The sequence below is a fragment of the Ovis aries genome, chromosome 6 (genome assembly GCF_016772045.2).
Source record: "Ovis aries strain OAR_USU_Benz2616 breed Rambouillet chromosome 6, ARS-UI_Ramb_v3.0, whole genome shotgun sequence".
NCBI classification, from domain to species: domain Eukaryota; kingdom Metazoa; phylum Chordata; class Mammalia; order Artiodactyla; family Bovidae; genus Ovis; species Ovis aries.
Genome location: NC_056059.1, coordinates 103,292,417 through 103,316,500, shown reverse-complemented (window position 1 = coordinate 103,316,500; position 24,084 = coordinate 103,292,417). Strand labels below are relative to the sequence as shown.

Genomic DNA, 24,084 nt, shown 5'->3' with positions numbered 1-24,084 from the left:
CTTTCTATACATTATTTCATTGACTCCTTCCAACAGCCTCACTGTACAGAGAAGGTTCAGGTTCAGAGAGGGCAGGTAACTGGCTGCCCACCAGCTAGGTGGGATTCTGGGTCAGATATCCTGACTCGAAGCATAACTCTCCAAGGTCTTCAGTAGAAAGTCCCCATTTCTTTACACGGATGACCCCAAACACAACTATATGCTTCCTCCCCCAGAGAGAGGTGTGGCCTGGCTACTGATGCTGCTAAGTCACTTCAGTCATGTCCGACTCTGTGCGACTCCAGAGACGGCAGCCCACCAGGCTCCCCCGTCCCTGGGATTCTCCAGGCAAGAACACTGGAGTGGGTTGCCATTTCCTCCTCCAATGCATGAAAGTGAAAAGTGAAAGTGAAGTCGCTTAGTCATGTCCAACTCCTAGTGACCCCATGGACTGCAGCCTACCAGGCTCCTCCGTCAATGGGATTTGCCAGGCTAAGGTAACTCAAAGGCACAGCCCATAAAGAGAGAGTTCTTCTCTGCTTTATTTTGGCTGAATCCTCAGCACCTGGACGATGCCCAGAATGTAGTCGATGTTTTTTTGAAACAGTACGTGTAGGTGTCATTCAGTATATTTTCAGTGAATGAGCTTCAAATACTGTACCTTCAGAAATCAAATCAAACTACAGTCTGTCCAGTGCACGGCACCTTACTGCCGTAGCCTTTGCCCTTATATGTCCAGGGACATCCCCAGCGGTCATCTCCTCTCAGCTTCATCTCCCATCTTCCATCCTCCCCTTCTTTCATATATATTAAAATTTGTCATCCAATCATGTGACAAACCCAATTTGAAGGACAGTCTACAAAATAACTACCCTGAAATCTTTGAAATTATCAGTCACATGGAGGAAAAAGAAAGGCTCGTGAAGTGTCGTGAATTAAAGGATAATAAAAAGAAATGACATTAAAACCAATTCACGATCCTAGATTGAATCTTGCACCAGAGGAAGGACATTAGTGGAGAAAGTGGCAGAGTTTGTGACTAAAGTTCCTTAATTCCATAGTAGCGTTTTTAACATTAAATTTCTTGATTTTGATAAGTATACAAAAGTTACAGTAATCTTGTTCTTGCCAAACTTATACTGAAGTATTCTAAAGGCTAACTTGTGCTTTCAAATGGTTTTGAAGAAACAAAGTATGTGTGTAAGGATACGGGAGAGTACTCAAGGAAACAGGCAAAAATAATGATGAGATAATCTGGGGGAAGTACTTATGAGAGCTCTTGATACAATTCTAGTAAGTGTTCTTTAAGTTTGAAATTATTCCAAAAGCAAAATTTCAAAATATAGACTTATATATTGTATATGTGTTTGATGAAGCTGCAGTCATGGGCCAGGTGCTGGTCTAGGTACTGGACACAGTGCTGACCAGGACAGACAGGGTCCTGCTTTTGCAGAATAAGTCAGGTAAGGAGTTAGAAGGAAGGACCATGAGACTCTGTAGGCATGTCCCCAACAAACACAACCAGGATCAGCTTGGGAGCTGTAACCTGGCTATTTCTTTCTGCCTCCAATGCCAAGGTCCATGAGATTGTGGCCCAAAGACTCCTGGAGTTTGTCCTTGGAGGCCAGGTCATGCGTGATGAGGTCGTGACCCATGTCAATGACCAGACCTTCCAGCTCACAGGTTTGATTACCCCTTCCCAGACCCAGGGTCCCTTGAGTCTCCTGTTAGGCTGGGACTGGGTATCTGAGCCCTGGTCTAGCCTCCATGTTCACCTCTCACCAGGAGACTGTGATCCACAAAAACTGTGACTGGCTGATGCCACACCCTTCCCTGTGCCCTTGAGTGCAGGGGTTGAGTGTGAATTTTAGACCAGATGGGCTAGCTATATCCTGGCTCTCAACCCTCTGAACAGGGGGCAAGTGATGTAACCCCATTAAGTCTCAACTTCCTCCTCTATAAAAAGGTTTGATAATGAGGTACCTCAAAGCATTGTTATTGAGATTAAATTGGGATAATTCAAACAGAGCACATTGAATGTAGTGTGTGGATCTCCAGTGAATGGTCAGTAAAGGTTAGATCCCATCTCTGTTATCACTCCACCCACCACATACTCCACCATTATTCACACCATTACCATCATCGTCACCATCTGCATCACCTCCAACACCCCCACCACCTCCAATAACAGCACATACTCTACCATCACCACCACCATAATTACTACCACCACCACTATCTTGATCATTACATCTACACCATCACCACCACCACCACAATTACTAACAGCACCACTATCTTGATCATTACATCTACACCATCACCACCACCACCACAATTACTAACAGTATCACTATCTTGATCATTACATCTACACCATCACCACCACCACCACAATTACTAACAGCACCGCTATCTTGATCATTACATCTACACCATCACCACCACCACCACAATTACTAACAGTATCACTATCTTGATCATTACATCTACACCATCACCACCACCACCACAATTACTAACAGCACCACTATCTTGATCATTACATCTACACCATCACCATCACCACCACAATTACTAACACAACCATCTCGATCATTAAATTGACATTGTCACCACCACCACAATCACTAACACCACCACCTTAATCATTACATCTACACCACCACCACCACCATAATTACTAATACCATGACCACCTCGATCATTACATCTACACCACCACCACCATAATCACTAACACCACCACCTCAATCATTACATCTACACCACCACCACCACCACCATAATTACTAACACCACCACCACCTCGATCATTACATTTACACCACCACCACCATAATCACTAACACCACGACCACCTCGATCATTACATCTACACCACCACCACCACCACCATAATCACTAACACCACCACCTCAGTCGTTACATATACACCATCACCACCACCACCACCATTACTAACACCACCACCACCTCGATCATCACATCTGCACCACCACCACCACCACCACCATTGCTAACACCACCACCTCGATCATTACATCTACACCATCACCACCACCACCACCATTGCTAACACCGCCACCGCAATCATTATGTCCACCATCAACCACCACATCTCCATCAGCAGCAGCAGCAGCTCTGCCACTGTCATCAGGGCCCACACCACCTTGAGGACCACCAGCAGCACCACTGGCATCACATCCACCATCAGCTCAGACACCTCAGCCACCTCACACACCACCACTACTTCATTGCCGCCACCACCGTCTCATCAGACACTGCCTGTACAACTACCTAAACCACACCGCTCATGAAGACCTCTAGCACCACCAGTTTCTGCATCATCTTCACCACCGACAAAACCTCTACCACCATCATCACCAGCTCCACTAGCATTATCACGACTGCCACTACAAACAGAAGGGCCACCTCCACCAGCACATCACCTCCCCATCCCAACGGCCTCTGACGCCATGACCACCAGTGCCACAAACAGCAAAAACAACATCTCCAGTGTCAGCTCTACCACCACCACCTAAACCACCACCACTGATGCTAACACCATCATGAGCAGTTCAAAAACTCCATCACCACCTCTACCATCCTCACCCCCAGCACCACCTCCATCATCATTATCTCTGCCATGGCCATTACTACCGCAACCACTGCCTCACCCACCATCACCTCCACCGCCATCATCACCTCCATCCCCTCTATCACCACTATTCTCCATCCCCTTGCACAGTTTGCACCGAACACCCATTCCTAGCTATGTAACACATGTTTCTTCACAAGAAATAGCTTCACCCATCCCTAAAGGCAGGGTGACATTACTTTGTCAACAAAGGTCCATCTAGTCAAGGCTATGGTTTTTCCAGTAGTCATGTATGGATGTGAGAGCCGGACTATAAAGAAAGCTGAGTGCAGAAGAATTTGATACTTTTCAACTGTGGTGTTGGAGAAGACTCTTGAGAGTCCCTTGGTCTGCAAGGAGATCCAACCAGTCCATGCTAAAGGAAACCAGTCCCGGGTGTTCATTGGAAGGACTGATGTTGAAGCTGAAACTCCAATATTTTGGCCACCTGATGCAAAGAGCTGACTCATTTGAAAAGACCCTGATGTTGGGAAGGATTGAAGGCAGGAGGAGAAGGGGACAACAGAGGATGAGATGGTTAGATGGTATCACTGACTCAATGGACATAAGTTTGGGTAAACTCTGGGAGTTGGTGATGGACAGGGAGGCCTGGTGTGCTGTGGTTCATGGAGTTGCAAAGAGTTGGATGCGACTGAACTGAAAGGCAGGGTGCTAAGGGAGCACCATTGTTCTAAGTTTCATTTTGTGGAACAGACACATAGGCTGAGGCCAAGGGAAGATCAAAGAGGCAGTGGATGAGCCAGAATTGACTACAGCTCTAGCCCATTTTCACCCCCCTAAGAGTGATCCCAGTTATACCAAGTGTCGAACATCAAGATGGCACTGGATTTTTTTCTGAGAATTTTCTTTACAGTGTCTCTCCTTTCACCCTTTTAATCTGTGGTTCCTTCCTTCTGAGTTTCTACTGACTTATTTCTAGGTGTAAAGAGGAATGTGATGGGAATGTTTAAGTTTTGTTAAATAAACTCATAGTCTGCAAAGTGCAGTCACAGACCTCACCTCCTGGCCTCCACCTCATCCTTCTGCCCCCTGCTGCTCTTAAGCTGCTCCTACAACAGGGCCTCCTGTGCTTTCAATCACAAGCTTTCCTGTTGTCTCCACCCGAACAGCTCATCTCAGACTCAGCTGAGGGGTCTCACGGTCCAGGAACCTCCGTTAAACCCACAGGACCTTATCATCTCCACTCTCCACCTGGAAGCTACAGGTTGTCTGTGGCAGTGACTGGTGTCTGATCCTTCTCTGGGTCCCCAGAGCTCAGTCCAGAATCTGGTCAGACAAGTGCTGCTGAGCTTGGAAGGAGGGGATAGGTGCGGACCCCTTCCCCTCCTTGGGGGTGACCACGGCAGGGACAGCCCTCACCTCTGGTCTCAGCCCACCATGCCCACTGTCCTGGATGCCCCAGAGATGACCCTACAGGCCTGGCCTAGACCATGGCAACCAGAATCCCAGCACACGTGTGTCCCCATCACCCTGGGGTAGGAAAGGACATGGACCTCCGGACACTGGTTCCTCCCCAGGGGATTTCATGGGGCTCCATTTCCAAGACCAGCCAAGCTCCCCGGAGGATGGACATTGATTTTCCTCTCCCAATAAACTTCATGTTCTAAGTACAAGACGTACACTTGGTCCCTTCAGTCCTTGAGGCAGTCCTGGATACGGGGAGTCTTATAAGACTCCACTAGTAGGTATAAACGTCCAGGCTCAAATGCTACTAAAACTTACCCGCGTCACACTGCCACCAGGTGAGAGTCATGGATCTGACCTGAGCCCAGCCCGGTCAGTGAGCGGCTTCTTAGCCCCTCTCCCTGGAGGCTGGACCAAGTGCTTTTCCATCTCTTCTCTCTGATGGCCTCAGAACAGCCTGGCTCAATATCAGTTCAGTTCAGTTCAGTTCAGTTCAGTTGCTTAGTCGTGTCCAACTCTTCACAATCCCGTGGACTGCAGCATGCCAGGCCTCCCTGTCCATCACCAACTCCTGGAGCTTGCTCAAACCCAAGTCCATCAAATCAGTAATGCTGATGTGGCTCAATATAGCAGCTTGTAAATCAGAATTGAGTAAGTGAGTGGTTGGATGATTCTGAGATGGAGCCCTCTGTATTAGTGTCTAGAGCAGCAAGACCGTGCTTGGCCTGGTAGATGGCACTCCAGTCCCAGAGAAGGGCAGGGGGCCTTGAGGGAGTTAGGGGCTGAGGGGCCACCCTTCAGTCACTGAGGAGGCTGATCTTTTTGCAGAAGGACACGGATTTCTCTACAAAACATTTGGGATCCGGCCACAGTTCTCCTGGCAGGTGGACTCACTTGGCACCTCTGCCACAACCCCCACCCTGTTTGCCCTGGCGGGCTTCAGTGGCCACATCATCTCCCGGATAGACTATGACCTGAAAGAGGCCATGCAGAAGGACCAGGTGAGCAGTGAGCTGCATCCGCTGCTGCCAACCCGCCTCTGCTTCTCCCCCTCTATTCCTTCCTGCATCTCAGAGCCCCTGCTATTCTCCCGAGCATTTGGGATACTGGCAGCTACACAGGCCCCGGGATGTCCGAGCCCCATCTTTGCCCTGCTGTGCCCTCCGGCATGAGTGGTTCTCTGCCCCCGCAGGTCTAGCTCCTGGCTGAGCTGCAGGCCCAGCTCAAATGCCTGTGGTTCTGAGTCCCCTTCCCCCTTCAGCTGGGCTGGCGCTGCCTTCTTCTTTGAGTCTCCAAAGGGACTGGCACAGACCTGCACTCAGTAAACCGTGCTAGATGCAAAGAGGAGGAGGTGGGGGGTTCAGGGTACCCGGGACATAATAACTCATCTGATGGGTGGGCAGCGAGCATGAGTGAATGTAACACTCAACAACCACACAGACACTGCCTTTGCCATCTACGAAGTCCAGGCCTGATGGGAGCCACTGCCCTCTGGGTTTCCTTTAATCCTCACAGCAGCCTATGATGTAGTTTCTCTATTTCCTGGGGCTGTCTGAAGAAACTGTCAGAAACTGGGAAATTCCAGCAACAGAAATGTGTTGTTAACAGGCCTGGAGGTCAGAAGGCTGAGGTCAATCCTGGACAGGGCATTGCGTCTTCTGAGAGTGTTCAGATGGGTCAGCTCTGGGCCTCTCTCTACTTCTGGGGGCCTCAGGCATCCCTAGCCTACAGACTGCTGACTTCTCCCTATGTTTGCCCATCATCCTCCTTTGCTCATGTTTGGGTCCAACTCCTCCTTTTATGAGGACTCTAGTCATGTGGGATCAGGAGCTACCCTTGTTACATAGAGAACCAACGTTTGAGGCACTGGGGTTAAGATTTCAATATATATTTTCTAGGACATTATTCACACAGTTACAGATAGGAGTCGTATAATTTACTCCATTTCATATATGGGAAAATTAGGCCAAAATGCAAGGATTCTGTGCAGGATGACTCAGGTAATAAAGTTTTGGAGAACAGTGGTAGCATGGCCAGCAGGAGTTATCAAAGAGGATTTGGGCTCTCGGTGGGCGAGAGAAATAAACTTTACAATGACCCCACTGAGTGCCGCAGTTAGCACTGCGCATGCTTCCCATAGCAGCTTGATTCTCCTGCAGGTAAGTCTGTGCGCTGGGTGTGATTCCCAGAGATTCATGTTCAGAGACCAAATCACATAGGAGTTGGTGAACTGTGTATGAATCGGAGGGAGTACTCACAGAAATAGGATTTTATCCTTGCTTTGTAGCTCTGAGCTCTTTCTAGGCATCTGAACTTGAAAAATGAACTGCACCCTCAGTGAGAGGTGATGAGCCCCCCGTGTCTGGGGGCATTCAAGCAGAGTTAGTGAGAAAATGACTGGCAGGTTCTGACAGCATGTCCTGCCCTGAGGAGGGGTGGGATGAACATGCAGGCAGATGCCTTCTGAAGGGGAAATTCCTCCACCCCCCATGGCTTTGGGAGGTCAGGAGGAATCTTGAGGAGGAGGCAGCAGAGGGAGACGTTGGCCATGAGCCACTGAGAGGGGAGCGGGGTGCAGGCAGCCATGAGACTCAGGCGGGCTCTGGGGAGGGGAGCCCGGCAGCCCTGTTGCTCCTGAGCCCTCACTGTTCCCTCTGGGTTTTCAGGAGATGCAGTTCGTGAGGAGAGGATCCAGGTCCCTGTTGGCGCAGCAGGAAATCTTCACGCACGTCCTGGATGAGAACGGCTACTGCTCGTGAGCTCTTGCCTTGGGCCAGACCCTGTTCCCAGCCCTCTCCCTGAAGCACGTCAGCCCCGACCCTCACGGCCACCCCTGAGGGGACTCACCAAGCACCCATCTTACAGAAAGAATAACTGAGGTCTAGACACCCAGCCAAGGTCCTGCAGTAACAGCCGGGAGGGCAGCAACATTGGGCTCAGGAGGCGGCTCCAAGGATCCAAGTCATGGGAACAGCCCTCCTGTGGGCTGTCTGGTTGGAAGACCTGGGTTCAGTCCCCTTCTGTCCCTTTGAACCTGTGAGGCCACAGGCAGGGGAGTGAACCCCTCTTTGAAGAGGGGAGATTGTCTGCAGGATGAAGGGGCAGCTGGGAGGAGAAGAGGGTGGGTAGGGGCTCACTACCAGTGATGTCAGCCTCCATTCTGTGCCTAACATTGTTTCTTGGTGTTTTCCGTCAACTATTGTCTTTTAATTATCATCACAATCTTTAGTATACCTTAACCCCACTCCACTACTCTTGCCTGGAAAATCCCATGGATGGAGGAGCCTGGTGGGCTGCAGTCCATGGGGTCACTAAGAGTCAGACACGACTAAGAGACTTCACTTTCACTTTTCACTTTCATGCATTGGAGAAGGAAATGGCAACCCACTCCAGTGTTCTTGCCTGGAGAATCCCAGGGACAGGGGAGCCTGGTGGGCTGCCATCTATGGGGTCGCACAGAGTTGGACATGACTGAAGTGACTTAGCAGCAGCAGCAGCAGCAGCAGTGATCAGCAAACTGAGATTCGCAGAGATTCAGAGTGCTCATTCCTGGAGCCTGGTTGAGATGTCACCTCTATGCTGCCTGGCATGAGTGGCAAAGAGGCAAGTGGCCCCCTTGCTGTGGGCTATCCAGACCCCAGAAGGTCACTTTTGGTGCCTCCCAAACCATATTAGTGCCTGTGGATGCCAGCATGTTGGCCTGTCTTTATACAGAATTTTGAGATTCTGCTCATCGAGAAGGTTTCAGATTCATTTTTACTTTAAAAATATTGTTCAGTTCAGTTCAGTCGCTCAGTCATGTCCAACTTTTTGTGACGCCATGAATCGCAGCACGCCAGGCCTCCCTGTCCATCACCAACTCCTGGAGTTCACTCAAACTCATGTCCTTCAAGTCGGTGATGCCATCCAGCCATCTCATCCTCTGTCGGCCCCTTCTCCTCCTGCCCCAAATCCCTCCCAGCATCACAGTCTTTTCTAATGAGTCAACTCTTCACATGAGGTGGCCAGAGTACTGGAGTTTCAGCTTTAGCATCATTCCTTCCAAAGAACACCGAGGACTGATCTCCTTTAGAATGGACTGGTTGGATCTCCTTGTAGTCCAAGGGACTCTCAAGAGTCTTCTCCAATACCACAGTTCAAAAGCATCAATTCTTCAGCGCTCAGCTTTCTTCACAGTCCAACTCTCACATCCATACATGACCACAGGAAAAACCATAGTCTTGACTAGACAGAGCTTTGTGGGCAAAGTAATGTCTCTGCTTTTGAATATGTTATTGAGGTTGGTCATAACTTTCCTTCCAAGAGGTAAGCGTCTTTAAATTTCATGGCTGCAATCACCATCTGCAGTGATTTTTGAGCCGAAAAATAAAGTCTAATGCTGTTTCCACTGTTTCCCCATCTATTTCCCATGAACTGATGGGACTGGATGGCATGATCTTCATTTTCTGAATGTTGAGCTTTAAGCCAACTTTTACTCTCCTTTTTTACTTTTATCAAGAAGCTTTTTAGTTCCTCTTCACTTTCTGCCATAAGGGTGGTATCATCTGCATATCTGAGGTTATTGATATTTCTCTGGCAATCTTGATTCCAGCTTGTGCTTCTTCCAGTCCAGCGTTTCTCACGATGTACTCTGCATAGAAGTTAAATAAGCAGGGTGACAATATACAGCCTTGACGTACTCCTTTTCCTATTTGAAACCAGTCTGTTGTTCCATGTCCAGTTCTAACTGTTGCTTCCTGACCTGCATACAGATTTCTCAAGAGGCAGGTCAGGTGGTCTGTATTCCCATCTCTTTCAGAATTTTCCACAGTTTATTGTGATCCACACAGTCAAAGGCTTTGGCATAGTCAATAAAGCAGAAATAGATGTTTTTCTGGAACTCTCTTGCTCTTTCCATGATCCAGCAGATGTTGGCAATTTGATCTCTGGTTCCTCTGCCTTTTCTAAAACCAGCTTGAACATCAGGGAGTTCACGGTTCACGTATTGCTGAAGCCTGGCTTGGAGAATTTTGAGCATTACTTTACTAACATGTGAGATTAGTGCAATTGTGCGGTAGTTTGAGCGTTCTTTGGCATTGCCTTTCTTTAAAATACCATAATTTAGGTATCAAGATTTTTATACCCCCGAAGTCTGGTGCCCACGGTGCCTGCATTCCTTGCTTACCCTTGACCCCAGCCCTCTTTGCATCCTTGGGGGTGGATCTGATGAGCGTGGAGCTGACATAAGGAAGGAGGAATCAAGACAATCCTCACTTAATCCGTATGGTAGAAGTGGGGCCCAGAGGTTGTGGGCTTCACTTGGTGGCAGAAGGAACACAGGACCTGTAAGGAGATGTGCTTGAGGTGCCCCACAGGGCTGAAATATGGCCCCTCTGTCCACAAAGCTCTCATCTGCCCACCACTGACCTGCCTGTCTGACTGATGGATGATGGAGGCCAGCAGAGGGGTCTGCTGGCCCACATGCACTCTGGCCTCATGGAGTTCTTCTGGTCCACCTGGACCCCAGGTTGCCTTCCTTTTCAGGGTGCAGCCCCCTAACACTCCTCCCTGTCTCTCAGTGAAGGGTTTTTCTTCCAAGATCAATGCACAGATGAGATGTTTACCCCCAGTGACATGCCTGTAAGGACAACATTCAAATGTATACCAAGAAACTGTTGAACAATGCGCGGGAACGATTCATCTGGTTCCAGATAGGACATGTTCTCTGGCCATGGGTAAGGGGGGACATCCCTGGCCCTGATTCCTCAATCACACCCAGAGATTGCCATGATGGGTCTGGCCTCTGTACCTGCTAATACCCTCGACCTGTTTGCAGCTCTAACCAAGCTGGTCTTCATCCAGGCAGTTTTACTGCCTTGGGAGTTCAGAATGTGATGTTTGTCAAAGGAAAATAGAAACGCCTGCCTAAAGTAAATTGGGTCCGGGTCACAAAAGTTTATAAAAATCTACCTGTAACCTCCTACTTCTTACTCGTTATGATGACTGTCAAAGTGGGGTGCTAGAGGATATATAAATCTAGGCTTGCTTCATCAACATATTATTGCTCTGGCATTTCTTTCTGGAGATGGTTCTGAACACACTCGGAAGCCCCTGTGAGATCCAATCATGACCTTCTTTCCCCTCTGATCAAAGACGGGGAAGGAAGGGGAAGTTAAGCTGTTTGTTGTGCTATACACTCTCATGAGTTTTTGTGGTGAGCTCATCACAGAATTCATGAGAGAGAGAAGATGAGAATAGATTTTATGAAATATCTCTTTGGCCAGACTGAGAGCAATAAATTCTGAAGGTTTCATCACTCTGGCCACTCACAGGACTAATTTTGCCTGGACTCACCTGTCAAAACCTAAAGAGAACTTTCTTTGTCCTGACCTTGTTGTGCCCACTAGAGTCTTCCCAGGTGGTTCAGTGGTAAAGAATGTGCCTCCCAACGCCATGAGGCTTGGGAGATGTGAGTTCGATCCCTGGGCCAGGAAGATCCCCTGGAGGAGGAAATGGCAATCCACTCCTGTATTTTTGCCTGAAAACTCCCATGAACAGAGGATCCTGGTGGGCTGCAGTCCAAGGGGCGGCAAAAGAGTCGAATGAGCACGCACACACCCACGAGAGCCAGATAATCTCCTCTGCAAGATTTCTGTGAGCCAGGAATTGCAGATTTTAATAAAGATGCATTCAGAGGTGGCTGGACATTCAATTGAGTCCAACATTTGAGATACGCATGAAATGCCTCTGAACAACTTTATCCATTACATGATTTCATCTCAGTCAAAGGAAGACTTTCACTCCTGTGAGCCCTGCCTCTTACATATATTCTCACTATAATTCTATTTTATGTACTTTTCCCAAAGCCAAATTTCAACAAGGAAAACATAGAATACTGTGACTATTGGAGGGGTACTTTTTTTTAGAACTGTAGCTCTCTCCTTCTTTATTGCATATGACATTATATTAGTCACATGAATACAACATATTGACCCCATATATGAATATATTGCAAAATGATCACCACAATAGATCTAGTTAATATCTGTCACCACAGAGAGTTACAAAATTTTTTCTTGCGATGTGAGCTTTTAAGATCTACTCTTTTAGCAACTTTCAAATACATGATAGAGTATCATTAGCCATAGTTACCATGATGTTCTCTGCATCCCCAAGACTTATGTGTTTTGGCGAAGGAAATTTGTACCTTTTGACTTCCATCAGTCATTTAAGCAATCACCAATCTGTTCTCTCCAGGCATAAGCTTATTTTTTATATTACCTCCATTAAAAAAATTCACGTGTGAGATCATATGGCATTCATGTTTCCCTGTCTGACTTACTTCACTTAGCATAATGATTTCAAAGTCCCATCCATGTTGCTGCAAATGGCAAGATTTCCTGTTTTTTATTGATGATGTTATTGGTGAATAACTATATATATATTTATATATATATACACACACATTTATAAATATTTATATAACATTTTCTTTATCTGTTCATCCACTGATGCACACATAGGCTGACTCCATATATTGTTTTAAATAATGCAACAGTGAACCTGGGAGGGAGGTGGGAGGGGGGTTCAGGATTGGGAACACGTGTACACCCGTGGCGGATTCATGTTGATGTATGGCAAAACCAATACAATACTGTAAAGTAAAAAAATAAAATAAAATCTGAAAAAAAAAAAGGAGAGAGAAAGAGAGAGGGGCAGAGAGAAGCATCTAGAGCACAGGGCCTGGGAACTGGTTTGGGAACTTGTGGCCCACCAAGGAGAATGGGAGAGAGTTGAAGAGGAACTCACTCTGTTTAGTCTGGGCTCTGCTTCCAGGAGTGCAGGATGTTGCTTCTGGCCCACAGCGATGCAACAGGCAGTTCTTCAATGCCTCAGTGCAATTTGCCAACATGGACCGTCTGATGAACTACATCAACAGCCTCACACCCAAGACTGGTATCTTCTTGGAGTATGAGCAACTACTTCCAAGCCATACACTCTAAACATATGTCAGGGCCTGTCTGAAACCAGTGCGACTTCCTGCCCTATACCTCAGGTATGTGACTCTGGGGACTGAGGTGGTGATTTGGTGCCTGGTAGGTATAAGACTCCCCCAACTCAGTGTCTGTTCAGCACAGTGCTGGGAACCTACTAGAGGCACTGGGGCAGAGATGGTCCCTGCCCCACCTACCTGACTCATAGAGACACACAGCCTGCTTTCCACCACATTGAGCCTCTCACCATTGTCCACACACAGCGGGTTCCTGCCTCTATGCCTTTAACTACAGGGATGCCTGAAGGAGTGCCCTATTGGCACCTTCTCTTCCTGCAAATCCTAATTGTCTTGCAGCGTCACCTCCTCCAGGAAGCCTTTCCTGACTTTAAGGCTAGATCACTTGGCCCCTCCTTGCCCCAGAGCCCCAATTTTCTTCTATTACCACCTACTCATTTTGGGGGGACCTTGTCTCCCTCCAGCCTGTGTCCCAGAGGCCAGGACTGTTCTGGCTGCAGACAGCACGGTCTAAGTCATTTCAAGGTTGTGGGGTGAGCCTTCTGCCTGGGTACATGCATGACATGGCACTGTCCCGTGTCAGTAAGACAGGGGGGACATTAATCTTGCTTAGTCCATCACGTGTCAAAACAAAGTGGAACAATAAGAGGTTTTAGCCTAGTAAGTGGTCCAGAAGAAGTGCCCAGCAGATGTAGCTTCTGGTGTCAACTCTGTCTTGTGTTGCTGGGTCAAAACCTAGACGTGATCCAGGCACTGTCTGCTGAGGAAGCCAGTTCAGGGCCTTAGGTGGCCCCTGGGAAGCCCATTAACACCCCTCCCAGGACAAGCCACACTCACACCGCTTGCTGACCCATCCCCGCTGCTGACCCAGCTCCTCTGTCTGTAAGCCAGGCAGGAATTATCCACACACAGCGTCACACTGAGCTGGGGAGGCAGAAATACCCTCCACACCCCAGCTCAGGCCCTGCTCACGGCATCAGTGGGGAATGGGGCTGTCCAAATTGTTGAACCATCTAATACCTTCATACATAAAATATGAGAGCCCTTGAAGAATCCTGTTGCCTTGCTCCCCATTTTCCCAGAAGGAGAAGCCGAGGTCTGGGGAGTGAGAGAGGAAAGGACCCAGGTCAGCTTTAGCCAGGACATCCCAGGGACACGAAATCAGGCCCTGCCTCCAGCCAGTTTTGCCCAGCCGAGGGTCCATGCTGGGTCACTCAGGTGGAGAGGCCCTTGCGGAAGGGAGAGAGGAGATGTGAGGCTATCCACACGGGACAGGTTAGGTAAGCTCACAGGGGCATCCTCGAGCTGAACATTCACCATGGGGCCAGGGTCCCTGGAGCTAGGTCTGTCCCGGGCCTGTCCCCTGCCTGCCCTCATCATTCGGCAGTCACAGTGCCTCAGGAGGGCTGGCCCCACACGGTGACTCGGATGCTCACCTGGGTTTAGATCACAGCTCCTCGCCTCGCAAGCTGAGTTGCTTCCAGTAAGTGACATCACCTCTCTAAGCCCCCACTTCGTTATCAGTGAAGTGGGTTCCAGGAGGACTGGAGGGACACCCACATGGCAGTTCAACCATAAATACTTCTCTTCTCATTTCCTTCCCTTGCAAAGAGATACCAGGATGGGCCCCCACTGGCAGGGTTAGTTCCGGGCTGGCCGCTGCCCTGACTCCCCCAGACCTGGGTTGGTCGTGCCTCTTGAGCCTTGGCCTCTCATCTGAGTGGCGAGAAGGGGAAGCTGTTTAGTTCTCAGGACACTTCCCGGGAACCTCAGATTAGGGGAGGACTGGCTTCTGATGTGGCTTCCCTGGTAGCTCAGCTGGTAAAGAATTTACACACAGCAATGTGTGACTTGAACACACACACACACACACACACACACACACACCTGCGATGCAGGAGACCCTGGTTCAATTCCTGGGTTGGGCAGATCCCCTGGAGAAGGGATAGGCTACCCACTCCAGTATTCCTGGGCTTCCCTGGTGGCTCAGACAGTAAAGAATGAGCCTGCAGTACAGGAGACCTGGGTTCGATTCCTGGGTCAGGAAGATCTCCTGGAGAAGGAAATGGCAACCCACTCCAGTATTCTTGCCTGGAGAATTCCATGGGTACAGAGGAGCCTGGTAGGCTCCATGGGGTTGCAAGAGTCAGGCATGACTTAGCAACTAAACCACCAAACCACCCCCAGCCTGGGGAGGAGGCAGGAAGCAGAAATAGTAGGGAACACTGAGCCACCTGCTGAGACAGCTTGTCCCCAAGGAGCTCAGCCTCCGTCCTCCCACCCCCAACTTGTCCTCTCAGGCGGAGTCAGGACAGTGTCTACTGGGCTCTCTCAGCTGCCACCACCTCTCCTGGCCCTCCCTGCAGGCAGCCAGAGGGACCCCCCTGATACGCAGGCCTGTCCAGGCTCCTATTCACCCTAGAAGTGACACACACAGGGGGACTGCCAGCACTCCAGGCCCCTCCCCTCTGGGTCTTGTCCTCTTGGCCTTCATCCCACTCCCTCCTCCCCTGATGTCCTCCAAGACCTTTGCTCACAGACTTTCCCAGGGTCCTAGGCTCACACTGAGGAGGGCAGGACAACTCACTCCAGTATCCTTGCCTGGAGAATCCCATGGACAGAGGAGCCTGGCGGGCTGCAGTCCATAGCGTTGTATAGGGTTGGACACTACTGAAATGGCTTAGCACCCGCAGGCTCACAGTGGGATTCATGGCTCCATCGTTCCTGTCACCTCAGTATCCAGGCCTCTCCAGGCCTGGCCCAGACCAGCCAGGCCTTCCCATCTACCCAGGCCTTTCAGGGATCTTGGGCTTTTGCTGGCCTAGTTGGGGTAGGAGGCCTGAGATCAATGCCTATCCTGGGTTGTCTCCCGGGTTATCCACGAAGACCTTTCACTGGCCAAATCTTCCTCAGCCCTTCCCAGACTAGGGCTCAGGGGCCTCCACAGGCAGGACCTCACACCCACTACTGGCCTTTTTCTCCTAGATACGTTTCACTCCTGGACCGGGTTCTACGCCTCCCGCAGCGGGCTCAAGGGGCTGGCGTGGCGAGCCAGCGCTCTGCTCTACGCCGGGGAGTCCATGTTCACACAATTCATGTTGGCTCCACACCGGTTCCTGGACCGGGCCTGGGCCCTGCAGCAGCTCCAGAAGCTCTGCTGGGCGGTCTCCGAGGTAACATCACACCTCTCAGTGGCAGGAGCAGGATCGGACCCTCCTAGGTGTGTGCTTCCCCCTCCCTAGGCCACCAAATCCTCCCGGTCCCTGGTCACTACAGGTCCACTTGACAGATGAGAACACTGAGGTCACCTTGGGTCCCAGGACCCACACATGATGAAGCTACATCAAGGCTGCGTCCCCAGATTTCCACCTGTGGCTTCATTGAGCTTTAGAACCAGATTCACCCAGAGGGTAAAGGGCAAAGTGGAGCAGTATTGGTGCCCCACAGTCCTGTCCAGGTTCAAATCCCAGTTGAGCTGTGTGGCCTCAGGCAAGTGACTTTCCCTCTCTGAGCCCAATTCACTCCCTGGACAATGAGAACCACATGTCTGCCTAGGAAGGCAGCCAGTTGAATGGGATAATATACCTAATACATAACCCTGTGGGCTTTGTGGCTGCTACAAAGGAAGTTGTTCACTAATTTCCATCTCACTTGTCTCCCACTGTACAGACAGAGAAACTGAGGTCTAAGACGTTCTGTAACTTGTGTCCTCACCCAATCAGAAATGGGCCTCACTGACCATGACTTTCATTGTCACCCAAAGGGAATTAACGGCTGGAAGGACTAGTCACTGTGTGGAGGGGGGTGAAGCAGATTGACTTATGCCTCCACTGGAGCGGCCAGAGATGTCACTTCACCCCATGGTGACTCAGTTTCACTTCAGGGAAAAAGAGGTAATCCCACCCCTACTCAGTGCAGACAAGTTCAAGGTCATGTATGGAGTGTGTCTGAGGAGATTAGCAGCACTTATGGGATGACTAGGTCTGGGAGGTGAAGCTGGGGATGGTAGTGGATGGGGGTTGCTTCTAGAAGTCGGTTTTTTGTCCTAGGTCAGAGATTCAGATCAAGGTAAACAAAAGCTGGGCAAGTCCATCAGTCTATCTGACCTGTTTCCTCTTCTGTAAAGTGGGAGGAACCCCCACCTTCTCCATTAGCACCTGCTGAAAAGGAAGGAGAACCAGTGCCCAGTGGGCGCCAGGAGAGCAGGTGCTGAGCAGGGGCAGGTCCTGACCCCACTCCTTCCAGCTCTGGGGGGGCCCCAGGTCCAGCACCATTACGCCATCACAGGGATTCACACCCCCAACGTGAGAGACATGTTTGTGGAGCACCTGAGCACTGGGATGCAGGGGGTACGCAAGCTGATGGCCTCCATCATCCAGGACAGGTCCCCGGCCCTCTCTGGTAAGCATGCCCCCAGTGGTGGATCCTGAGGCCTGGCAGGGTCCCCATCCCTTTCTAAGAAGAGAACCTCGAGGTCTGTGGAGATGCCTGTTCCACTGGGCTTCAAACGCCGAGTCCCAATCCCAGATGCGGTTCTTACTTTCATCAGGAAGTTGGCAAGGGGCAGTCACTTCTCTGAGCCTCTGTTTCTTCTCTGTGAACAAGGAAGGGGTGATGTGACAGCTAGAGGGAGGAGTAAATGCTAACATGGTCCCTCCCGAGCTCAGCTTGGGGCCACATCCTGTCAGGCCCACCATCTGACCAGCCTGTGTGACTATGACAGTTTCACACAGGAAAAGTGACTAATCAGGCCATTTGCCTGAAACTGACGGGCTTCACCCCTGCAAATCCTGGGCAAAGACAAGTTGGTCTCCCTGGGCAGGGGTCCACACTCAGCCTGCTGTCTGTCACCATGCCCTTCCCCCTCTGACCTCACTGTGCACCTAACCTGCTCCGCCCTCCCCTCTGTGTCTGTGTACAATCCCATCCTACCTTCACACCTGGGAAAGGTCCTGGGGACCAAGGGTGCAGCAGACGGGCTCCTGCCCACAGAGACTGGGATTGGAAGGGGAAGACAGTCTCAGAAAGAGAGCTAGATTCAGTGCCGATTCAGTGCTGGTGGGACCTTCCATTGCCATGGGCTCAGGAAGGCAGCTCCCCAGGCAAGGGGTAGGTGGGGACCCCAGAAAGGCATCCTGCCATGGGAGCTGCCTGGGCAGAGGCCAGGGGCTGGAAAGTGTGGGTGTTCAGGGATCAGGGAGTCATTGGAAAGGACAGACGGTGTGGGGGCAGGGCATGGTGTATGGAGTGGATGGAGTATCCAGGTCAGTATCGCAGGGGCCTCCAGTGCTGAACTAGGTGATTGAACTTGACCCTCCAAGCTCCAGAGAGTTCTCCACCCCTCCTTTGCCAAGTGCTTTGGAGCCAGGCCTTGGGAGATGGGTCCCTTGTGCAGGTGATGCTACCTCTCATGGCCTCACCGTCCTCACCAGGAAAGTGGGCTGACAGGGAGAGATGCGTGAGGAGGGCTCAGCTTCTGGAGGGCTGCTCCCCCTACCCCCGCGCTTGGGAATCAGGACGATAGTATGAACAGTGTAGAGGGGGCTGCATGTCTGATCCCAAGTTTCAGCCTGTCCCACTCACCTAGGGTCTGCAGGGCCGGGCTCACCTGCCTCAGTTTCCCTTGTTCCAAGGGGCATCCAGATGTGTGGAGTATGTCAGGTGTCAGCAGTAAAACCTCTTGTCCGTGTGCAGGCCCAGAGCCTGGGGGGCATTTTGCCGTGGTCTATAATCCCCTGGCCTGGACAGTCACCACCATCGTCACCCTGACTGTGAACTTCCCTGAGGTCAACCTCACAGATGAGACAGGCAACCCCGTGCCTGCACAGGTATGGGTGGGAATCCTGCCTCAGCCGCACTTGTGGTTGCTGTCTCTGATCCAGGCGGGGACCCCTAGAAGTGGGAGACTTTGACGTGATCATGAAATAACTGCTATCACCATAATGAGGCACTTGTCAATTAGGATCAGTGAGATCCACCCAGGGGACTGACCTTGGGCTTTAGGCATCTGACATGACCAGAAGTCCCTTCTGTCGCCTCCTTGGAATGTCTCAGGGTGATCTAAGCTGCATGGGAAGCTTCACCTCCTGCCTCTCTTTTGGGAATATATATATTCTCTTATAAATTTCTGGGCTTCCCCGGTGCCTCAGCAGTAAAGAATCTGCCTGCAGTGCAGGAGCCTCAGAAGACGTGGGTTCAATCCCTGGGTTGGGAAGATCCCCTGGAGGAGGGCATGACAGCCTATTCCAGTATTCTTGCCTGGAGAATCCTATGGACAGTGGAGCCTGGCTGGCTACAGTCCATAGGGTTGCAAAGAGATGGACATAATTGAAATGAATTAGCACACAGGCTCGTAAATTTCCACCTTGTGTGGAAAGGCACAAAGGATCTTAAAGGTGGATCATTATGGATGTGCCATGTTAGGGGCTGGGCCCAAGCTGCCTCTTTCTGCAACACCCACATCCAGTGTAAGTGTGTGGTCCCTCCTCATCTCTGTCCACAACCAGGACCTGAAAGTGATTTCAGAGGTGCCCTACTTATCCCCAGATGATCCTTCCTTGCGGAGACAATAGAGGTACTGCCATCACCTGGCCATTCAGTAAACACTTCCAAACGCCTATCTGGGATGTGGCCTCAAGCTGAGTACTGGACATTGGAGTCACTTGGGGTTCAGGGAGCAGACACAGAAATGGACAGTTAAGATACGGAGTGATGACCAGGAACCAGCACTTAGCTGAGACACAGGAGAAAGATTCTCTCACGTCGATGGAGGAGGGAAGGATATTGTTTGAGAAGACCCAACACACAACACCCCCTCTCCCCACCCAAAGGCAATACCCACTAAGAATAAATGTATTTAATATTATTGAACACTTACTGCATGTCAGGGTTACGCTAGGTGCTGGAGAAACTTTAATAAGCAAGCAGACAAAAGTCCCTGCCCTCAGGGGGCTAGTATTCTAGCAGGGGGATCCAAGTAGGCAACAAAATTAGAAAGTAGAGAATGTGACAGATGGTAACTGCAGTGGAGCTAAGCCTTCAGGACAATTTGAGGGGTATGCATGGGACATTGTGTCCACTTTCGTTCAGAGAACAACCAGGCTGGAGGTGGTGAGAAGCAACATGAGCTCGTTAATTGGCCCCCTCCACAAAACTCTCAAGAGCCCAGAGATGGGACCCGTTCTCTGGAGAATGAGGGGTTCCCTACATGGATCCAGAGTCCTCATCCCATCCCTAAATCAGATAACTTGGAGATGGGGAAAATCCTGAAAACCTCTCTCCTCTGGGAAATTGGAGGATGAAGAGATAAGAGAGCTCCCTCCAAAGAGGAGGCCCTCCAGGTCGAGGGAACAGTGTGAGCAAAAGTTCAGAGTCAGGAAACAGCAGGGAGAGTTGGAAAGGAGGGACGTTGGTTTTTCAGCCCCAAAGGGGAAAGGAAGGAGGAGGAATTAGGGCCTGGGCTAGGACCCTGTTGAGCAGAGAGGATACAGGAAGGGAGGCCAGCTCAGCCCCATGATGGATGACCCTGCTGCCCCTGTGGGGAGGGAGCTCTCCATCCAGGAGGTGTGTAAGCCCAGGGTTGCTAAGGAGACTGAGATGTCTTCCCCCTGTGACATCCATCATGTGATCCTGTCCCTCTGGACTCGCGGGTCCAGAACTCAAAGAAGACGCCATCTGCCTATGACCTGCTTGTGCTGACCACAATCCCAGGACTGTGCTACCAGTATTACTTCATCAGGCCCATGAGGAGGGCCCAGAAGGACACTCTGGACAGCACCAACCAGTTTGGCTGAAGACCCAGGACAAATCGTAGGCAAGTGGGCAGACGCATGTGGGGAATGACTGCTACACCATGTTCCTGGGCAAGGACACCAACCTGATGCACAGCCCCTGGGAGAGGTGAGGTGCAGCCATTGCTGACTCTGAGACCAGGAGTGTCCTAGGACCTGTGCAGGTAATACCTCACCTGGGTCTCCATTTCCTCATTTGTATGTCAAGGATGTGATGGTGGTGAAGCCTCTTGCTGTGTAACCAGCTCTGTTTCTAGGCGTGTGAGTCTTGTTGTTGCTGTTCAATTGCTTAGTCATGTCCAGCTCTTTATGACCCTGTGGACTACAACACACCAGGCCTCCCTTCACTCTCTCCCAGAGTTTGCTCAAATTCATGTCTGTTGAGTAGATGATGCCATCCAACCATCTCTTCCTCTGCCATCCCCTTCTCTTCCTGCCTTGAATCTTTCCCAGCATCAGGGTTTTTTCTAATGAGTCAGCTCTTTGCATCACGTGGCTGAAGTCTTGGAGCTTCAACTTCAGCATCCAGTGAATATTCAGGGCTGACTTCCTTTAGGATTGACTGGTTTGATCTCTGACAAACCTAGACAGCCTATTAAACAGCAGAGACACCATTTGGCCAACAAAGGTCTGTAGAGTCAAAGCTATGTTTTTTCGAGTAACCATGTACTGGATGTAAGAGTTGGACTATAAAGAAGGCTGAGTGCTGAAGAATTGATGCTTTTGAACTGTGGCGCTGGAGAAGTGTGTGAGACTGGGCCAGGTCAAGAAAACCTTTTGTGAACTTGTTCATTCCAAAGATGTTGTTCCACAGGAAAAGAAACGGGGGGTAGGGCGGGGGCGCTGAAAAGTTCACCATGGAAAAAGTGTAGCCATTGCAAATTTTTTTAAAATTGAGAGACACAAAAAATCCATCCGTCCACCAACCCTCCCATCTATCCATCCATTCACCATACATTCATCCTTGCACCCACCCCTCCACATCTCCATCCATCCTTCCATCTATCTATCCATTCACTCATGTAGTCACTTATTGGGGGAAAGTTGGCTCCCAGAGTCTGGAGCCACCCTTGTCCACCCTCAGTTCCCATCCCAGGCTGTTTTCGTTGCTCCTCCGCTGCCTCTTCCAACACACCCACTTCCGTTTTCTCCTGTGACCTCCTCATAGGAAGAAGACTCAGGAGAACAGGTAGCTTGGGAGGAGCACAGGCTAGAAAGTGAGGTGAAGGAAAGAGAGGAAAGGGGGCAGACTGCAGGGGAGGGAGACGGGGTGTTGACGTGAGAAAGACGAGCGTCACCTGGAGCTCAGCCCCATCAGTTGCCAGCAGCTCTGTAAGCTCAGACCAGGACTGCCCCCCAGTGGGGCTCATGGGAAGTTCTGTCCTTCAGTCAGTCCACAGGGACGTCTTGGGAGAGCATGAGGCAGGTAGGGAGGGCCGACTGCAGCCCACATGAGAGGTCAGCAGCGGGTGTGGGGGAGCCGGAGAAGTGGGGTACAACCCCAGCACATGTGAGCCTCCCTGGTCCGGCAGGGAAAGGTGAAGCCTGCAGGCCGGCGTTGGGCTCCATCATCACTCAGGCCCCACGCCCCTTCTGGGACTCCCCTGAAGGGCCGGCTCCAGCTCGCCATCCCTTTCTGCCCACCCACAGGTGCCCCACACCCAAGCCACCTCCCCACCCAGCCCTTCCCAGGAGTGTCCTGCCGTCCATCTGCCTGCCCTCTGTGTGTCTTCAGGTGCTTTGGGCTCAGGTGAGGGAAGGTGTGCTTCTTACTGGGCTCCCTCACCTCCCAGTAGGGGTACAACCAGCACCTGCCACACAGTCAGAGAGGGAAGCCTGTTGGAATAGAGAGAGGGTGGCTCGGAGGAGGCTTGGCAGGGACGAGACACCCAGAGCCAGGCCTGAGGCCTTGCATTCTGGAGGGAGTCCGTGGGAGAGACGAGCGGACAGTGGTTCCTTAGAAGGAGCTGCCTGTGCAGAGACCTGAGGGGGGCAGCCACCTTGTGCGCAGACCACCCCAGGGCGTTTGCTGGAGGAGGACCTTTGTTCTTTCATATATGACAAGCATGTTGATATATTTCACATACCATACAAGTCACCACGTTATACGCTGTACATGTATATGCTATTTTGTGTGCCCACAGAGTTGTGCCATAAGGGTGGTGTCATCTGCATATCTGAGGTTATTGATATTTCTCCTGGCAATCTTGATTCCAGCTTGTGCTTCAGCGTTTCTCATGATGTACTCTGCATAGAAGTTAAATAAGCAGGGTGACAATATACAGCCTTGACATACTCCTTTTCCTATTTGGAACCAGTCTGTTGTTCCATGTCCAGTTCTAACTGTTGCTTCTTGACCTGCATACAGGTTTCTCAAGAGGCGGGTCAGGTGGTCTGGTATCCCCATTTCTTTCAGAATTTTCCACAGTTTATTGTGATCCCCACAGTCAAAGGCTTTGGCGCAGTCAATAAAGCAGAAATAGATAAATAAATATTTAACTCAATAAAGCAGTGGGAGCAGAGCCTCTGAAACCGTGGTACACCCTCTGCTTATGCTCTCGGGAGCGTGTTTGGCAGCGTCTCTCCCCTCCTCCTGTGGGATTCTTTCCTGGATAGGGAGGAAATCTGTACCTCCTGGGCTCTTGGTGAGTCCACGGAGCTTTTATCCAAGCTGAGTGCATGAGCGTCATTGAGGGTCCTTGTGACAGTCACAGGCTCTGAGGAAGTTATTTTTGTTCACTCCTGGTTCCGTGTTGGTGTCTTAATATTAAATAGAGGCCTTCTGAGCCTGGATCCCATCACAAGGAGAATTCCTGGAAGAAACTGTCCATAACAATCATACTCTTTTCTCTTTTCCACCTCTGCAGAGTAACCAAACCATCCAGGTGACCCAGGAGTTCATGGAATACCACGATAACAGCGATGAGGGTCAGGTATCCATTTCCGATAACTACGTGTTTGCTCCTAATGGTACAGTGAAGCCAGCCTGGGCGGCTGTGGAAATGGAGATCCTGGAGGGGCAGCTCTTGACCGAGATCCGGCAATGTTTCTACAGGTGAGGTTGGCCCTCTGCTTGTGCACAGCACACAGTAGGTGGTCACAGGCAGGTGGGGGACTTACCCACTGAGCCACCTGGGAAACCAGCAATGATATACACACAAGAGCTGTTCCTGTGTTTTCATTAATGCAGAGAAATAAGCCATCCAGAACCGGCCAGGTCCTCAGTGCCTCTGGTGAAGTGGGCTCCTCCTGTTCTTTTG

At 50.5% G+C, this 24,084-nt stretch overlaps 1 protein-coding gene across 1 annotated transcript in view; it reads left to right on the top strand.

Annotated features, from left to right (window-relative positions):
- LOC101112483 (epididymis-specific alpha-mannosidase) overlaps positions 1-24,084 on the top strand; it is a 38,379-nt gene that overhangs the window by 6,198 nt on the left and 8,097 nt on the right. The window contains 14 exon segments of the mRNA XM_042251090.1: positions 1,557-1,662; positions 5,873-6,045; positions 7,711-7,799; positions 8,679-8,742; positions 10,669-10,758; positions 12,889-12,995; positions 12,997-13,079; positions 16,020-16,207; positions 17,297-17,435; positions 18,729-18,868; positions 20,690-20,861; positions 20,864-20,933; positions 22,247-22,250; positions 23,692-23,879. Of these exon segments, the coding sequence (XP_042107024.1) occupies positions 1,557-1,662; positions 5,873-6,045; positions 7,711-7,799; positions 8,679-8,742; positions 10,669-10,758; positions 12,889-12,995; positions 12,997-13,079; positions 16,020-16,207; positions 17,297-17,435; positions 18,729-18,868; positions 20,690-20,861; positions 20,864-20,933; positions 22,247-22,250; positions 23,692-23,879 (1,613 nt within the window).